The 12,481-nt window shown below is 38.0% G+C and overlaps 1 protein-coding gene across 3 annotated transcripts in view; it reads left to right on the top strand.

Moving 5' to 3' along the window:
• Window positions 1–11,783, top strand: part of kcnj21 (potassium inwardly rectifying channel subfamily J member 21) — a 43,152-nt gene extending 31,369 nt beyond the window's left edge. For 2 of the 3 annotated variants that reach the window (XM_056266239.1, XM_056266240.1), the window contains exons 2-4: window positions 2,981–3,114; window positions 3,728–4,595; window positions 11,352–11,783. In XM_056266239.1, coding sequence (XP_056122214.1) covers window positions 3,037–3,114; window positions 3,728–4,595; window positions 11,352–11,716 — 1,311 coding nt within the window. In that variant the 5' untranslated portion in view covers window positions 2,981–3,036 and the 3' untranslated portion in view covers window positions 11,717–11,783. Of the gene's footprint in view, window positions 1–2,911; window positions 3,115–3,727; window positions 4,596–11,351 lie in introns of those variants that run through there. The other variant, XM_056266238.1, reaches the window with a different exon arrangement.
• The last annotated feature ends 698 nt before the right edge of the window (window positions 11,784–12,481 follow it).

Here is a 12,481-nt window from a genome sequence, read left to right as displayed (position 1 = left end):
ATATACATTGAAAAGTTGATTTTTTATTTTATTTTAAAAAGCCTAAATTCACCATATAAAGTGATCGTCTCTTCAGAAAATCTGGACTAAACCACTCAATTTCTATGGATCTCTTTATGAACTTTTTGAAGCGTCAAAGTGTCAGTTGAATTGCTGTCATTAAAGGGACAGAAATCGCTCAGATTTCATTAAAAAGATCTTCATTTGTGTTCCGAAGATGAACGAGTCTTACGGGTTTGGAACAACATGAGGGTGAGACTTTCATTTTCTAGTTGAACTAACCCTTTAAGATTTTTTTTATACAACAGTTGCAGAGATTTTTCAGTGACTCTTTCTGCAGGTTACATCGATATGGCAGTGCGTGGGGGTGACAAGTCATTTATTTATTTATTTACTCAACCGATTTGTTCAAATACAATGATTCATTCAGGAATTAAACAAGTGACATGCTGCATCCAAAATCGCAAACTCCCTTAAATAGATACTTACTGTATTTTGAATGAGTACTGCTAGTGCTAAAAAAGTATTATTTTACATAGTATGAATATGTGTAGTGTGAATGTAATCCGGACGTACTACATTCACACTACACATATTCATCATACTATATAGAATATGTGTAGTGTGAATGTAGTACGTCCGGATTACATTCACACTACACATTTTCATACTTTTTGTGTAGTATGAATATGTGTAGTGTGAATGTGTGTAGTGTGAATGTAATCCGGACGTACTACATTCACAATGTTGTCATTATCATGTGACCTACCAGCGTCATTTGTGTCGCTTCACTGTCATTCACAAATTCTCTCCCGTGGCCTCATGGGATAGTAAAGTGTCCATCGTATGCACACTTCAGAATCTTGCCGGAAGTAGTAGGTCATCCGAGTATTTTTTGCTTACACTTTTATGAGTACTGTGAATTAGTACATAGTTATTTTGTCGCATGCTGTTTTTCACCTACAATGTAGTAGGGAAGTATGCGATTTCGGGTTGCAGCCACTGAAGTCACTGAATCACGGAGTCACTGAATCATTCATCTAACCGATTCATTCAAAAACACTTTCTGAATTCAGATCCACAAAATACTCTTGCTATTTTTTTCCATATCTGTGTATTGCAGGAATAGTGAGAGTAGTATGCTAACATGCAGTTCCGAATTCAGCAACTGATTAATTCAGGAACACAACAAATGTCTTTTTCAGTGAGTCTTTAAATCATTCACTCAAATTATTCATTTAAAAACATTGTTTCAATCTGTAACACCTCTACTATATGTTGCATCGGGTAATTATGCTGTAGTTTGTTTATCATTAGAGCAGCAAAAATAGCAAGTAACCAGCCAAATTGCTTTTTATCGCTTGGACACATTGAAGAAAATATTCTGCAACATATATAAAGTTTCTTGTAGCTTGTTTATGGTCCTGCTACTGTAAATAGGGACGGTTTGTCTTCTTGGCTCCTGAAGATATTTGTTACACACCCTTCTAATCTTGCACAGGAAATTTGTCATGCCACAATAATGGAAAAACAAACAAGTCAAGATATTAGCACTGTATAAATAATTCATTAGTTCACACAATAAATCATTTCACATCGCTTTAGTTTATCTGCTTTTAAGTTGTTATCTGTCACTTTCTCTCTCTCTTTCTCTGTACGCGTGTATGTCTGTCTGATCGGATCTCCTAGTGGGTGCCGTCTGTCCCCATCTGCCACAGACTGCCTTGCTCCATGTTCCCCATGGGGAACCATCATTAATATTGCTTTCACTTGGGTGCTATGAAGAAACCCACTGGTACTCGCCCGCACCTGGTGTCGGTGCTGTTGGGTGATGCTTGGGCAGAGAGGGAGAGCCGCAGTGTCACTGGAGACCCGTGGCTAACTTGTGGTAACAGATAAGGAATTCTACAGTCAGTGAACATGATGAATAATGTGGAAATAAAGCGTTATACGGATTTGTAAGAGAGATGAGGCTGATACAAAATCGTGTAAAGGGTTTTGTAGCCTTTTCTTTAAGATAAATGTTGACTATCAAGTCATTGGACTTTGAGTGATATATATGATTATTATTTTTGTATGCTAAAATACTTATGGTAAAGCCCTTTTTGAATAGACTGTGCTGGTTTAGTCCTAGTCTGGGCTGGTGGACCAGCATAGCCGTTCTGTTCACCAACAAAATGTTGCCGTTAAAGGTGCTCTAAGTAATGTTGAGTGACGTCACTTCTTGTTGATGTTGAACTATTGTCAAACAAAACGGAGGCTAGCTAGACCCTCCCTGCTTATCCGCGCACTAACCCCCCAAATCCTTCTTGTCGGTCATTGGCTGGAACACTGTTTGTTATGTTTCGTGGTGTGGGTTGGCCCAGTTTGTTTTTGTTGCCGTTTGTGGAGCCTGGGGTGTCTACATGAGACCCTCACGTTTTTTTACAGTGTGTTCAGGGGACAGGCAGCTATAGTGGATAGGATATTTTGACCTGAAAACGCGTGACATGACTTAGAGCACCTTTAAGTTATAAAAAAGCTTATTTCTGAATGTTCTTTGAATGCTCAATGCATCTAGTTTTGAAATGTTTAAAAAGCATTTTTTCCTTGTTATGTGAACATCATGTGCTGACATTTTGAGAACAATATTAAAGACCAGATAACTGAACAAATATTCTATTAACGTTAGTGGAAGAAATGTTTTTTATAACTTTGAGAGAAGCTTGGCTGAACATTAGCCAAACTTCTGAGAATGTTCCATGTTATCTGGGATGGTCTTTCTGGTTAGTGAATTCTTGCAATTTAAGCTAGTTAAGAATCCCGGTGTGGACACCACCAGTATCCCATGCTGTAAATATAAATATACATGGAAATTCCTTAGAAAAGTGAAACAAGCTTAGTGCAGGTACATTTGTCTGACCATTTGTGGTAAGTTACTCCAATCTTTGCTCTCCATTACGAGTTTAACCGACCAGCTTTCATGTTTGCTTTTTAATAGTTGGAGAGCTCCAGCTACTGTGTTGGATTGGTGACGACGTCTACGGCTTCCGGGCCATGAGTAGTTTTAAGGGCCAGGATGTGGAAAAACAGGGCATCAAGCTGCCAAAGAAATGGATTGATTCCAGAGACAAAGTAAGTTCAGTTATCACATTTACTGTTCTTTTATGTTGTTTTACATGTGTGAATGTTGGGAAAGCTACTTTGGAACTGTTGCTTGCTAAGCTACAAGATACTCATAGTTTACAGTAGTTCAGCTACAGTCAATTTAACGACTAACTACATTGTAAAGATTGGGGTTGGTACATTTTTTATGCTTTTGAAAGAAGTCTTTTAAGCTGATCAAGGCTGCATTTATTTGATCAAATATCTAGACAGACGAACAGAAATATTGTGAAATATTACTACAATTTTATCATATTTTAGTTTAAAATGTAATTTATTCCTGTAATGCAAAGCTGAATTTTTTATCATCATTACTCCAATCTTCAGTGTCACGTGATCCTTCAGTAAACATTCTAATATGCTGATTTGGTGCTCAAGAAATAGATTGATATTTTTATGGGAACTGATTTTTTTTTCAGGATTCTTTGATAAATAGAAAGTTCAAAAGAACAGTAATTATTTGAAATAATAGTAGCCTAATAAATGGAGCAATTCCATATTTTTTTCTTTTAGCCTATCTTGAAATGTTTCTTTTCTGTCTTCTTTTTCTATTCTTGCTTTATTCAATCGCACATGACTGTAGATCCCCACAGACCATACGATGGTTGTCAGGGGAGGAGGAGACGCTTCCGGTCCTGCAGGAGGTCCGCTGAAGAAACGGCGCCAGCGCTACGTGGAAAAGGACGGCAAGTGCAATGTCCACCATGGAAACGTGCGCGAAACCTACCGTTACCTGACGGACATCTTCACCACGCTTGTGGACTTAAAGTGGCGCTTCAATCTGCTGGTCTTCACTCTGGTCTACACCACCACCTGGGTGTTTTTTGGCCTCATTTGGTGGCTCATTGCCTACATCCGTGGAGATCTGGACCATACTGATGACAACGAGTGGACGCCTTGTGTGAATAACCTTAATGGCTTCGTCTCTGCGTTCCTTTTTTCCATCGAGACTGAGACCACGATCGGTTATGGGTATCGTGTCATAACGGACAAATGCCCCGAGGGCATCATCCTGCTTCTGGTGCAGGCCATCTTGGGCTCCATCGTCAATGCCTTCATGGTCGGTTGCATGTTTGTGAAAATCTCACAGCCAAATAAACGTGCCGAAACGCTCATGTTTTCCAACACAGCTGTGGTATCCGTGCGGGACAGCAAGTTGTGTTTGATGTTCCGTGTCGGTGACTTGCGAAACTCGCACATAGTGGAGGCCTCCATTAGGGCCAAGCTCATCCGCTCTAAACAGACCAAGGAAGGAGAGTTCATCCCCCTAAACCAGACGGACATTAATGTGGGCTTTGACACGGGGGACGATCGACTGTTTCTGGTGTCACCGCTGATCATTTGCCATGAGATCAACAAGAACAGCCCCTTCTGGGACATCTCTGAGGGGCAACTGGCACGAGAAGAGTTTGAAATAGTGGTCATCCTGGAAGGAATGGTAGAGGCCACAGGTGAGTGTAGATAACAGAGAATGAGAGAGCGAGGGTAACTAGAACGATGAGTTTTGTTCCCCTGCTGGCAAATATCATAACTACAACAGTATGCAGGCAAAACAACTTTTCTCCATTGACTGGCATTCAAAAGTCATGTATTTCAGTTAAAGAGCAATATTTAAATTACAAATATTTGATTATTAAAGTAGATTTTTAACCAATTCTTAATTTAAAAATGTTTAAAAAAAAAATCCATTTATGTATTTATTTAAAATGTAGGAAGGAAAAGGAAAATTCTCATTTAAAACCTGTATGACTGTCTTTCTACCGTGGAATGCAATTTTTTAAGAATTTAAGTTGTCAAGCTCAAAAATTACAACAAAGAACTACAAAATTATATCATAAAATTGTATATTGTGATTATATGAATCATGTACTATATTTTAAGTCTTCATCAACTTAATTATACCTTTGTGTGATGAAAAGGCAGTTGAATAATTTTTTTGTTGAATCTTTTCAATGAACCTGTTGGTTCAGTTCACAAAAAAACAAACGATTTATTAATGAATAAGAATGATCTATTTAAACTCTCTGATCTGGTTGCAGTTGTTGAATGATATGAAAAAATTCAGAATGCTTGGAATATAGCATGCAAGCCGTTTTTATGAAAATCTTATGGTGCTTTTGGGTCCTTTAAGTAGCTTGACGGCCTCAGTCCTCATTTACTTTAATTGTATTAAAAGGAGTTGCCAGGATATTCTTCAAAATAATCACCTTTTATTTTCTAGGGTAGAGAGATGGTCATAAGGTTTTTGAAAAGCATGAGAGCATGATGCCAGAATTTAAATTTCAGGTGAACTTTTCCTTTAACAATGTGAAATGGAAAAAAACAAAACATTTTTGTGAATGCCTCTCTCCAGGTATATCAGAGCTCATGAGTCAGGGGTATTTAAATGGATGTTGCCAGAAAGTCAAAAATGAAAAGTGACCAGATTTACCACAGTTCCCCTGGTAACAGAATGCTGACAGCGGGGCGTGGTGTGGTATTTTCATGGGATTCACCAATTATATTGGCAGTGAATTCATGTGACAGCAGTTGCAATTACACTAGGCTAATTAGCTCTTGCATTGTGCTCTGTGTCAGTATAGACACATAATGCTGCCTGCATGGAGCAGAAAGACGGAGGACTCTTGAGATGTTTCTCAGTAAGACAAGCTCATGGCCTGTCAATAGATCCGCCTCAGGGAAATTAGCGAGCAGAAGACAATTGAAAGAACTATAATGCAATTCACTCTCACGTATGATAAATACACACATGGCTCACAAACACACACTCTCCTACATCTGAAATAATGAATCATTGCTCAGGAGTGGGATGCAGTGAGTAGCTAGATTCAGTCCACAATCATTGCACTTGTTCGTCTCACATCTGACGTTCAAGAGCATCCCACTTTCAGTCGATGTAGGCTTAACCTATCTATTATTAGACAAAAAGCAGGATAATAGTAAAATAATCAGTTTCAGAAATGATACCAAACTATTAAGGTCAGGACTGTACCTCAAGGCCTAACAAAATTGGAAAATTATAAAGAATAATTATTGATTTCTTTTTCATATCTCCCTTTTCATGTCTTACAGTGATAAGTAATGGAAGTAAGATTGGTAACTCATGGCCAATCAGGGTAATGACATCAGGGAGACACTGAACTTAGAGTACAAGTCTAATAACAATTATAATTGTTCTCATAACAATTCTAGTTTAAGCCTCAACCTGAGCAACAACTCGCTCTAATAATTTACTCACCCTCATGTTGTTGACCTCCACTTCTGTGGAATGCAAAAGAAGATATTTTGAAAAAAATTGTCCATATCATGAATGTCAATGGTCCAAAACAACATGTATGGATTATATGATTCATTGTATGGTCAAAACAACACTGAGACACTTCTAAATATCTTATTTTGAATTCCACAGAAGGAAAAGTGTCATACAGGTTTGGAACTGGACTTTAACTGTTATTTTGATATTCTGTTGTGTGTCGTTTAGTTCCTGTTTCTCTGCTCCGTACAGTTTTGGTTACTGATTATCTCCTTGTTTGTTTCTGTGGCCATGTATGATTATCACCGGTAAGTCATTTGTTTCATCATGTAGATGATGGGTAATATGGGTAACCAAACAGTTGATTGGTCCCATTGACTTCCATAGTATACTCTGGATGTCAATGGGGTCCATCAACTGTTTGGTTACTGACATTCTTCACAAGGATTAGGCCTTAGTTCAATTTAGGACATTTAAGTTGCTTTTATAAACGCCTTAGAAAAGAAACATTACTGGTGTGCATCTTGAGACAAAACAATGGTACTGACATATTTTAAGATATGACCGTGCAAGTTGCTTTCAGTTAAAACAGCTGAAACATGCATTTTAGTCTGAGGCTTAAGCCTTGTCTGTGAAACCGGGGGCAGATGTATTAGGTGTGATAAAAGTGTTTACTAATCATATCTGTGCAAGTTATTTCCAATGTACTCCTGTCATGAACAAATCGAAGGAACTACTTGCATAACCCCGAGGTTCATCCACTTAGAACAATAGTGTCACCACTAAAAGGATGATTCAGACCAAGGTACAGCTTAAATAGTCTTTCTGTATGAAAGAATTAATGTAAATGCCTTAACAGAAAATTCAAGCTTCACATTTCAGCTTTTAAACCCTCTGCAATTAATTGCACCATAGACTTCCATTATTTCAAACATGTTTTTACAAACTGAGGGATGAAAATTTGCTGTGGTAGTCGACGGCACAGATGCTGTCGAGAGAGCTTAACCTGTGATGAACCTGGAACGTCCCCTAAATGAAGCCTTTTAAACTGCTCACGGGGTGCTGCTCTTAGCATGTTTTAAAACCACTTTCCTTTTATAAAGTAGGGCGCGAGGCTTTGGTTCTTGGGTCTAATGTTTTGGAATTGCACGGGGCGGCTAACAAAGCATTTTATTCACAGTGAAATGTTTTCAAATGAACACACTTCATGTTTAAAATGTCCGAATGGAGGTGTTAAAGTCATTTGCGGAGCATTAGCACTGAAACTGAAGCTTCTCTTGGGGTTTTGCAGTAGTATGCATTGATTATATAGATGCATACCCAGTGTGGTTATTGAACTGCTGTACACTGGGAAACTCATGAATTTTGATGCGTTTGATGAATGTTCCTGGATATCATTTATATTCATTTATGACAGCTGCTATATACAGTATCAGTCAGTGTGTGTTTTGAAAGTGGTTGTAAAAGTGATGCTTGTTAAGTGTTTTGTTGCTCTGTCACTGCGTGTCTCTGGAGTAATTGATGCGTATATTTAAGCATCACTTAAGCAGATTTTTTTTTTTTTTTTTTTTAAATTAAACAGCTTGTATTCTATTTTTAGGAGGTGCATATAATACTATATGTGCATATAAATATTCAGCGGTGCATGTGCGTTTCACAGGAAATATGATATTTCAAATTAATTAAGCGTACAGTACATTCCTGTTGACATATTGGCAGGATCATCACAAAACTTAAAAGGTCAAAAGCACAATTAGACGCACAGTGATCTTTAGGTATTTGAAGAAGATGAAATGGAACAGGTAGTTCTTCAGCAAATGTTACAGAAGTTGGCTTGATGGAGGGATTAATATGTTGCCAACACTGAACTGATCTCATCAGGATAGAAACTGAAATATTTTTTGCATTGCTGTTTTATCTCTACACTTACAGCATCATGCAGACATTTTCAGCTCATACAACGGTCATATGTGTACTATATTATATATTTACACTACACTAAAGGTGGATTTTGTACATAACAAAATATAGTATTGTTTTCAATTAGTATTGTTTTCAAAATGAAGAAATAATGATCAATTCTATTTTATATTTCACATATTATATTACAAACATAAGCCACAGTAAAAATTGTATGAATGTCATAGCATTAGGTATCAAAATATAAAAAAAAAATTATTTATTTTTTAACATTTCAAATGTTGCTCTTTGTCCTACTTTGGATTTAATTTAACAAGAGTCTTGATTCTTCAAGTCTCAAATTTTTCTCTAAGTCTTAGTGCTCAATTCTGATTTATTGCACAGATCTGATGTTTTAGTTTGATGTTAATTTTTTTTTTAAATGTGGCCAATATTAGATTCAAGTGTGAACAGGTCACGATCCTGAACTGCCTCGCATGCACAAAAGAACGATAGCAAATACGGGACGCAGAAGTAAATTATATAGGTTCTTATAAGGTGATGTGCTGCAGAAGCCAGCGAATCTGTGCGCAGACGAGGATAAAAAGAGGAAAGTTTTTCTCGTACAGTTTTTCCAAGGTTTGCTTAGCTGCCTGTCACCATGATTCTTATGAGTTTATAACAGCGCACCGTTTCTCCACTGACTAACTTTGCAGCCGCCCTCCCATATTCAAAGAACCAGCCCTGCGTCCACATAGTGCATACTATCCATCCTAAATAGTATGTGAGTTTAGAATAAGGCAGCGTCCGAAAGCTTAAAAATGCTGCCTTCGGAGGATGCGTTCCAAGGTCGGAAGGCTTCAAGGCATGTCCAAATCCAATGTTATCCTGAGATACCTTCATCTGATCGATTTTTGAAGGCAGCATAGATGTATCCTTCACTGCCTTTGATACCACACAATTCTGCACGTTCCATTCTGTGACAGTTGAGCTAGTAAAATAAACATGGCATATGAAATTTGTGGTTGGTGGTTAGTTTGTGTAAATGTATGTTTTTGACCAAAATGTTTCACTTTTGATGTCATTTCTAGTGAGAAATTACTAAATATTTGTTTAGTTATCACCAACGCTTGCACTGTTTTGTTGAAGATCATTAAATTGTTATGCTGCCTCTGAAGCTGCCTGCAAAGTCATGGCCTGATAAGGCAGCGAGAGCGAGGCAACAAGGCAGCTGTCTAAGCTTTCTAAGTGTGCTTTGGTCCAGAACTACAAACATGAGTAAAAAGTGTTAGAAAACTACGAACATGGTGGATGTGCGCGACTGACAGTTAAGTAGAGGTTTAGATAAAGGGGTTTGAGTGACAAATAATAAACATTAAAAGGCACACTGTGGAACTTTTCAACCTTTATAATATATTACCAAAACCCATTGAGATGGTACATCGACTTACAATAGGTTGAATGACACGTCTGCCGAAGCCTGAAGGTGTCTGTATCGCTTTTACTAGCACTATGTAACTTCGGGTTTCGGGTAGGAACCAGAGCACAAAAAGAACTACAAAATTCGACCGCTTTACGGCATACGTCACTTCCCCCACCACCCCAACTTCCTCAAATCCTAACGTGAGAGCTCAACTCGCGTTTGATTGCCGGCGTCTGTATGTTGTCGTCATGACTGAATCAACAACAGCTACTCGGAAGAAAGCGAAGAAAGCAAAGATTTTGTCAGAGGAGACCAAAAAAAGAAAAAGGGAGAGTTTAAAATAAACATCGGCATAAAAGTGTATATATAATGTAATATTTACTGCGAATTCGTGTAACAAAACTGATATAAGTCACAACATACTGCCGTATACAAATGTAAATGTAAATGTTTTTTTTTCCTTTCAGCTCATATATGTTTGTATTTGTGTAAAAGGAAAAACAAACTGAAGACTACAAATAACGGAAATATGTAGTGAGTTATATCAGTTTTGTTACACGATTTCCCGACTACTCGATTTCATCTCCAACCCATTGCAAAGAGTTAATTGTTTGCTTCAGGTGTGTTTGATTAGGGTTGGAGATGAACTGTGCAGGACAGACGATCGGCAGGAGCAGGATTGGGCAACCCTTGTCAATGCGACTTACCTGATCAGACATTGTTTTCTGCGTATGCTACTTTTATTCAATTTGTTTTCTTTATAGGATTATTAATTATTAATCTTATATTTATATTATTATTTTGGTCAGTAGTGAATCGATTAACTTTCTCCAACATACAAATCAAATGCCGTCTGCACACACATGAAAACACGGGAGGTTGACCGGTTGACTGTTTGTTGACTTTTGCGACAATGCTGCGGCGCTTGTGGCCTCTAGGGGCACTAGACGTGAAAATTACAGGTCGAGCGCACACTAGTGGCCAAAAATTCCACAGTGTGCCTTTAACCTGATCAAAAAATATTCATTTAATGTTATCCTTGTTATATTTCATCTGCAACAACAATGTGAACTTTTAAAAAGATCTGTTTGGCCATTACCTTTTAAATGCAACATCATCCAAAAATATGAGCAGACTTCTCTGCATGAAAGACCCACGACCCTCTTCTGCTACACACACACAAAAGTATGTACTTTTTCTTCACAAAAAAAGTATATACTTTTAGGGCATGGTATAAGTAGGAGAATTGGGACGCAGCACAAATATGTAAAATATTTGGAGTGACTCCCATCAGCGCAGTCAGAATTATGACGGATGACGTAAAAGTCGCATGAATTCCGACATGACTGTTTAGACTGAGGTCGCATTGCAAAACATCAGACCTGTATCTGATTTAGGACCAGATATGAAAGTGACCCAAATCAGAATTGATGTGATCAGATTCCATGTGGTGGCTTATAAGCAAAGAAAATCAGATTTTGGGCCACTTTTACCTGAAGTCTGAACGTAGCCTAATATATGATTGTCCACACCATGGTAATTTGGAATCAGTGTCTCTTTCTGTTTTCATTGCTATTTTTGTTGTTCTTTTCTTTGCTGCTCACAACCGTTTTCTTCTGTCTTTTCCCACAGGAATGACATGTCAAGCCCGCAGCTCGTACCTGAACTCAGAGGTGCTTTGGGGAGAACGCTTCACCCCTGTGCTCTCGTTGGAGGAGGGATTCTACGAGGTGGATTATGACACCTTCCACCACACATATCCCTCTCCGACCCCTTCCTGCTCCGCACGGGAGCTAGCAGAACTGGCAAAGAAAGGGGAAGCTATCCCTCTGCCCCCTATTTCACCCCCAGCAACCCTGGGAGAGCCCCTAAGCCCAAAGGAGATGCCCGAGGAGGAGCACAAGGAAGAAAAAGCAGCAGCAGCAGCAGCAGCAGCAGAAGCAGAAGAGACTGTTAATGGTGATGTGAACAGACTGGAATGCGAGCAAGAATTTTGATGCATTGCAATCTGCAATCTTTTGCTGCCCCTGTGTGGCACTGGCAGATGGAAATATAGACAGTGATAGAAAAACTCACTTCAGCCACATAAACGCAACATAAAGTTAAGCCTACATAAATCTATAAGCCTACATTTTGTCATTGACCCCTCACTGGTACTGCTATTAACTGTTTTCAAGAATAGAACAAAATTGCACATGGTTAAGTTTTTGCCTTTTAGGCGCAAAAAATGAAAACCTATTTCAGCTTGGACTTAAATGCAATTTATTTAAATATGTAAATATTTGCAGCTTTGTGCTGTGCTTGTTTAACACATGCTACTGACCTTGCATCATTGCTTATGAGGTTTATAAGGCTATTTCTAAAGTTATTTGTATATATTGCGATTTATTGACCCAGATGGTGTTTATAACTACTCTACAGCATTTTATGTGTAAAACTGCTGGTAAAAAACATTTCCTATTTGTTACATTCCATTCTCTATAAAGGGAATATTAAAGATGCTTAGAATTGCACATCATGTATGAAATCATAAACATGCTCATGTATTGAAAATAATTAACAGATATGTATCATAAACTCTAAAAGTTGGATATTAACACCCAGCAAACAGAAAGCATAATGTAACTGTTGATCATTCATTTATTGAAAATCTATGAAACACATAGATACTATTTTTAGTCATTTTCCAGATCGTGTGTCTAACATTCATATTTCGCTTGAGGAATACCCTTCACTGTTATTTATAGCTCTTTTTTTTTCCA

This window comes from Rhinichthys klamathensis, unplaced genomic scaffold (assembly GCF_029890125.1).
Source record: "Rhinichthys klamathensis goyatoka isolate OS25496 unplaced genomic scaffold, OSU_Roscu_1.1 h1tg000246l_1, whole genome shotgun sequence".
Classification (NCBI taxonomy): Eukaryota; Metazoa; Chordata; class Actinopteri; order Cypriniformes; family Leuciscidae; genus Rhinichthys; species Rhinichthys klamathensis.
This window is presented reverse-complemented; position numbering and strand designations above follow the sequence as displayed.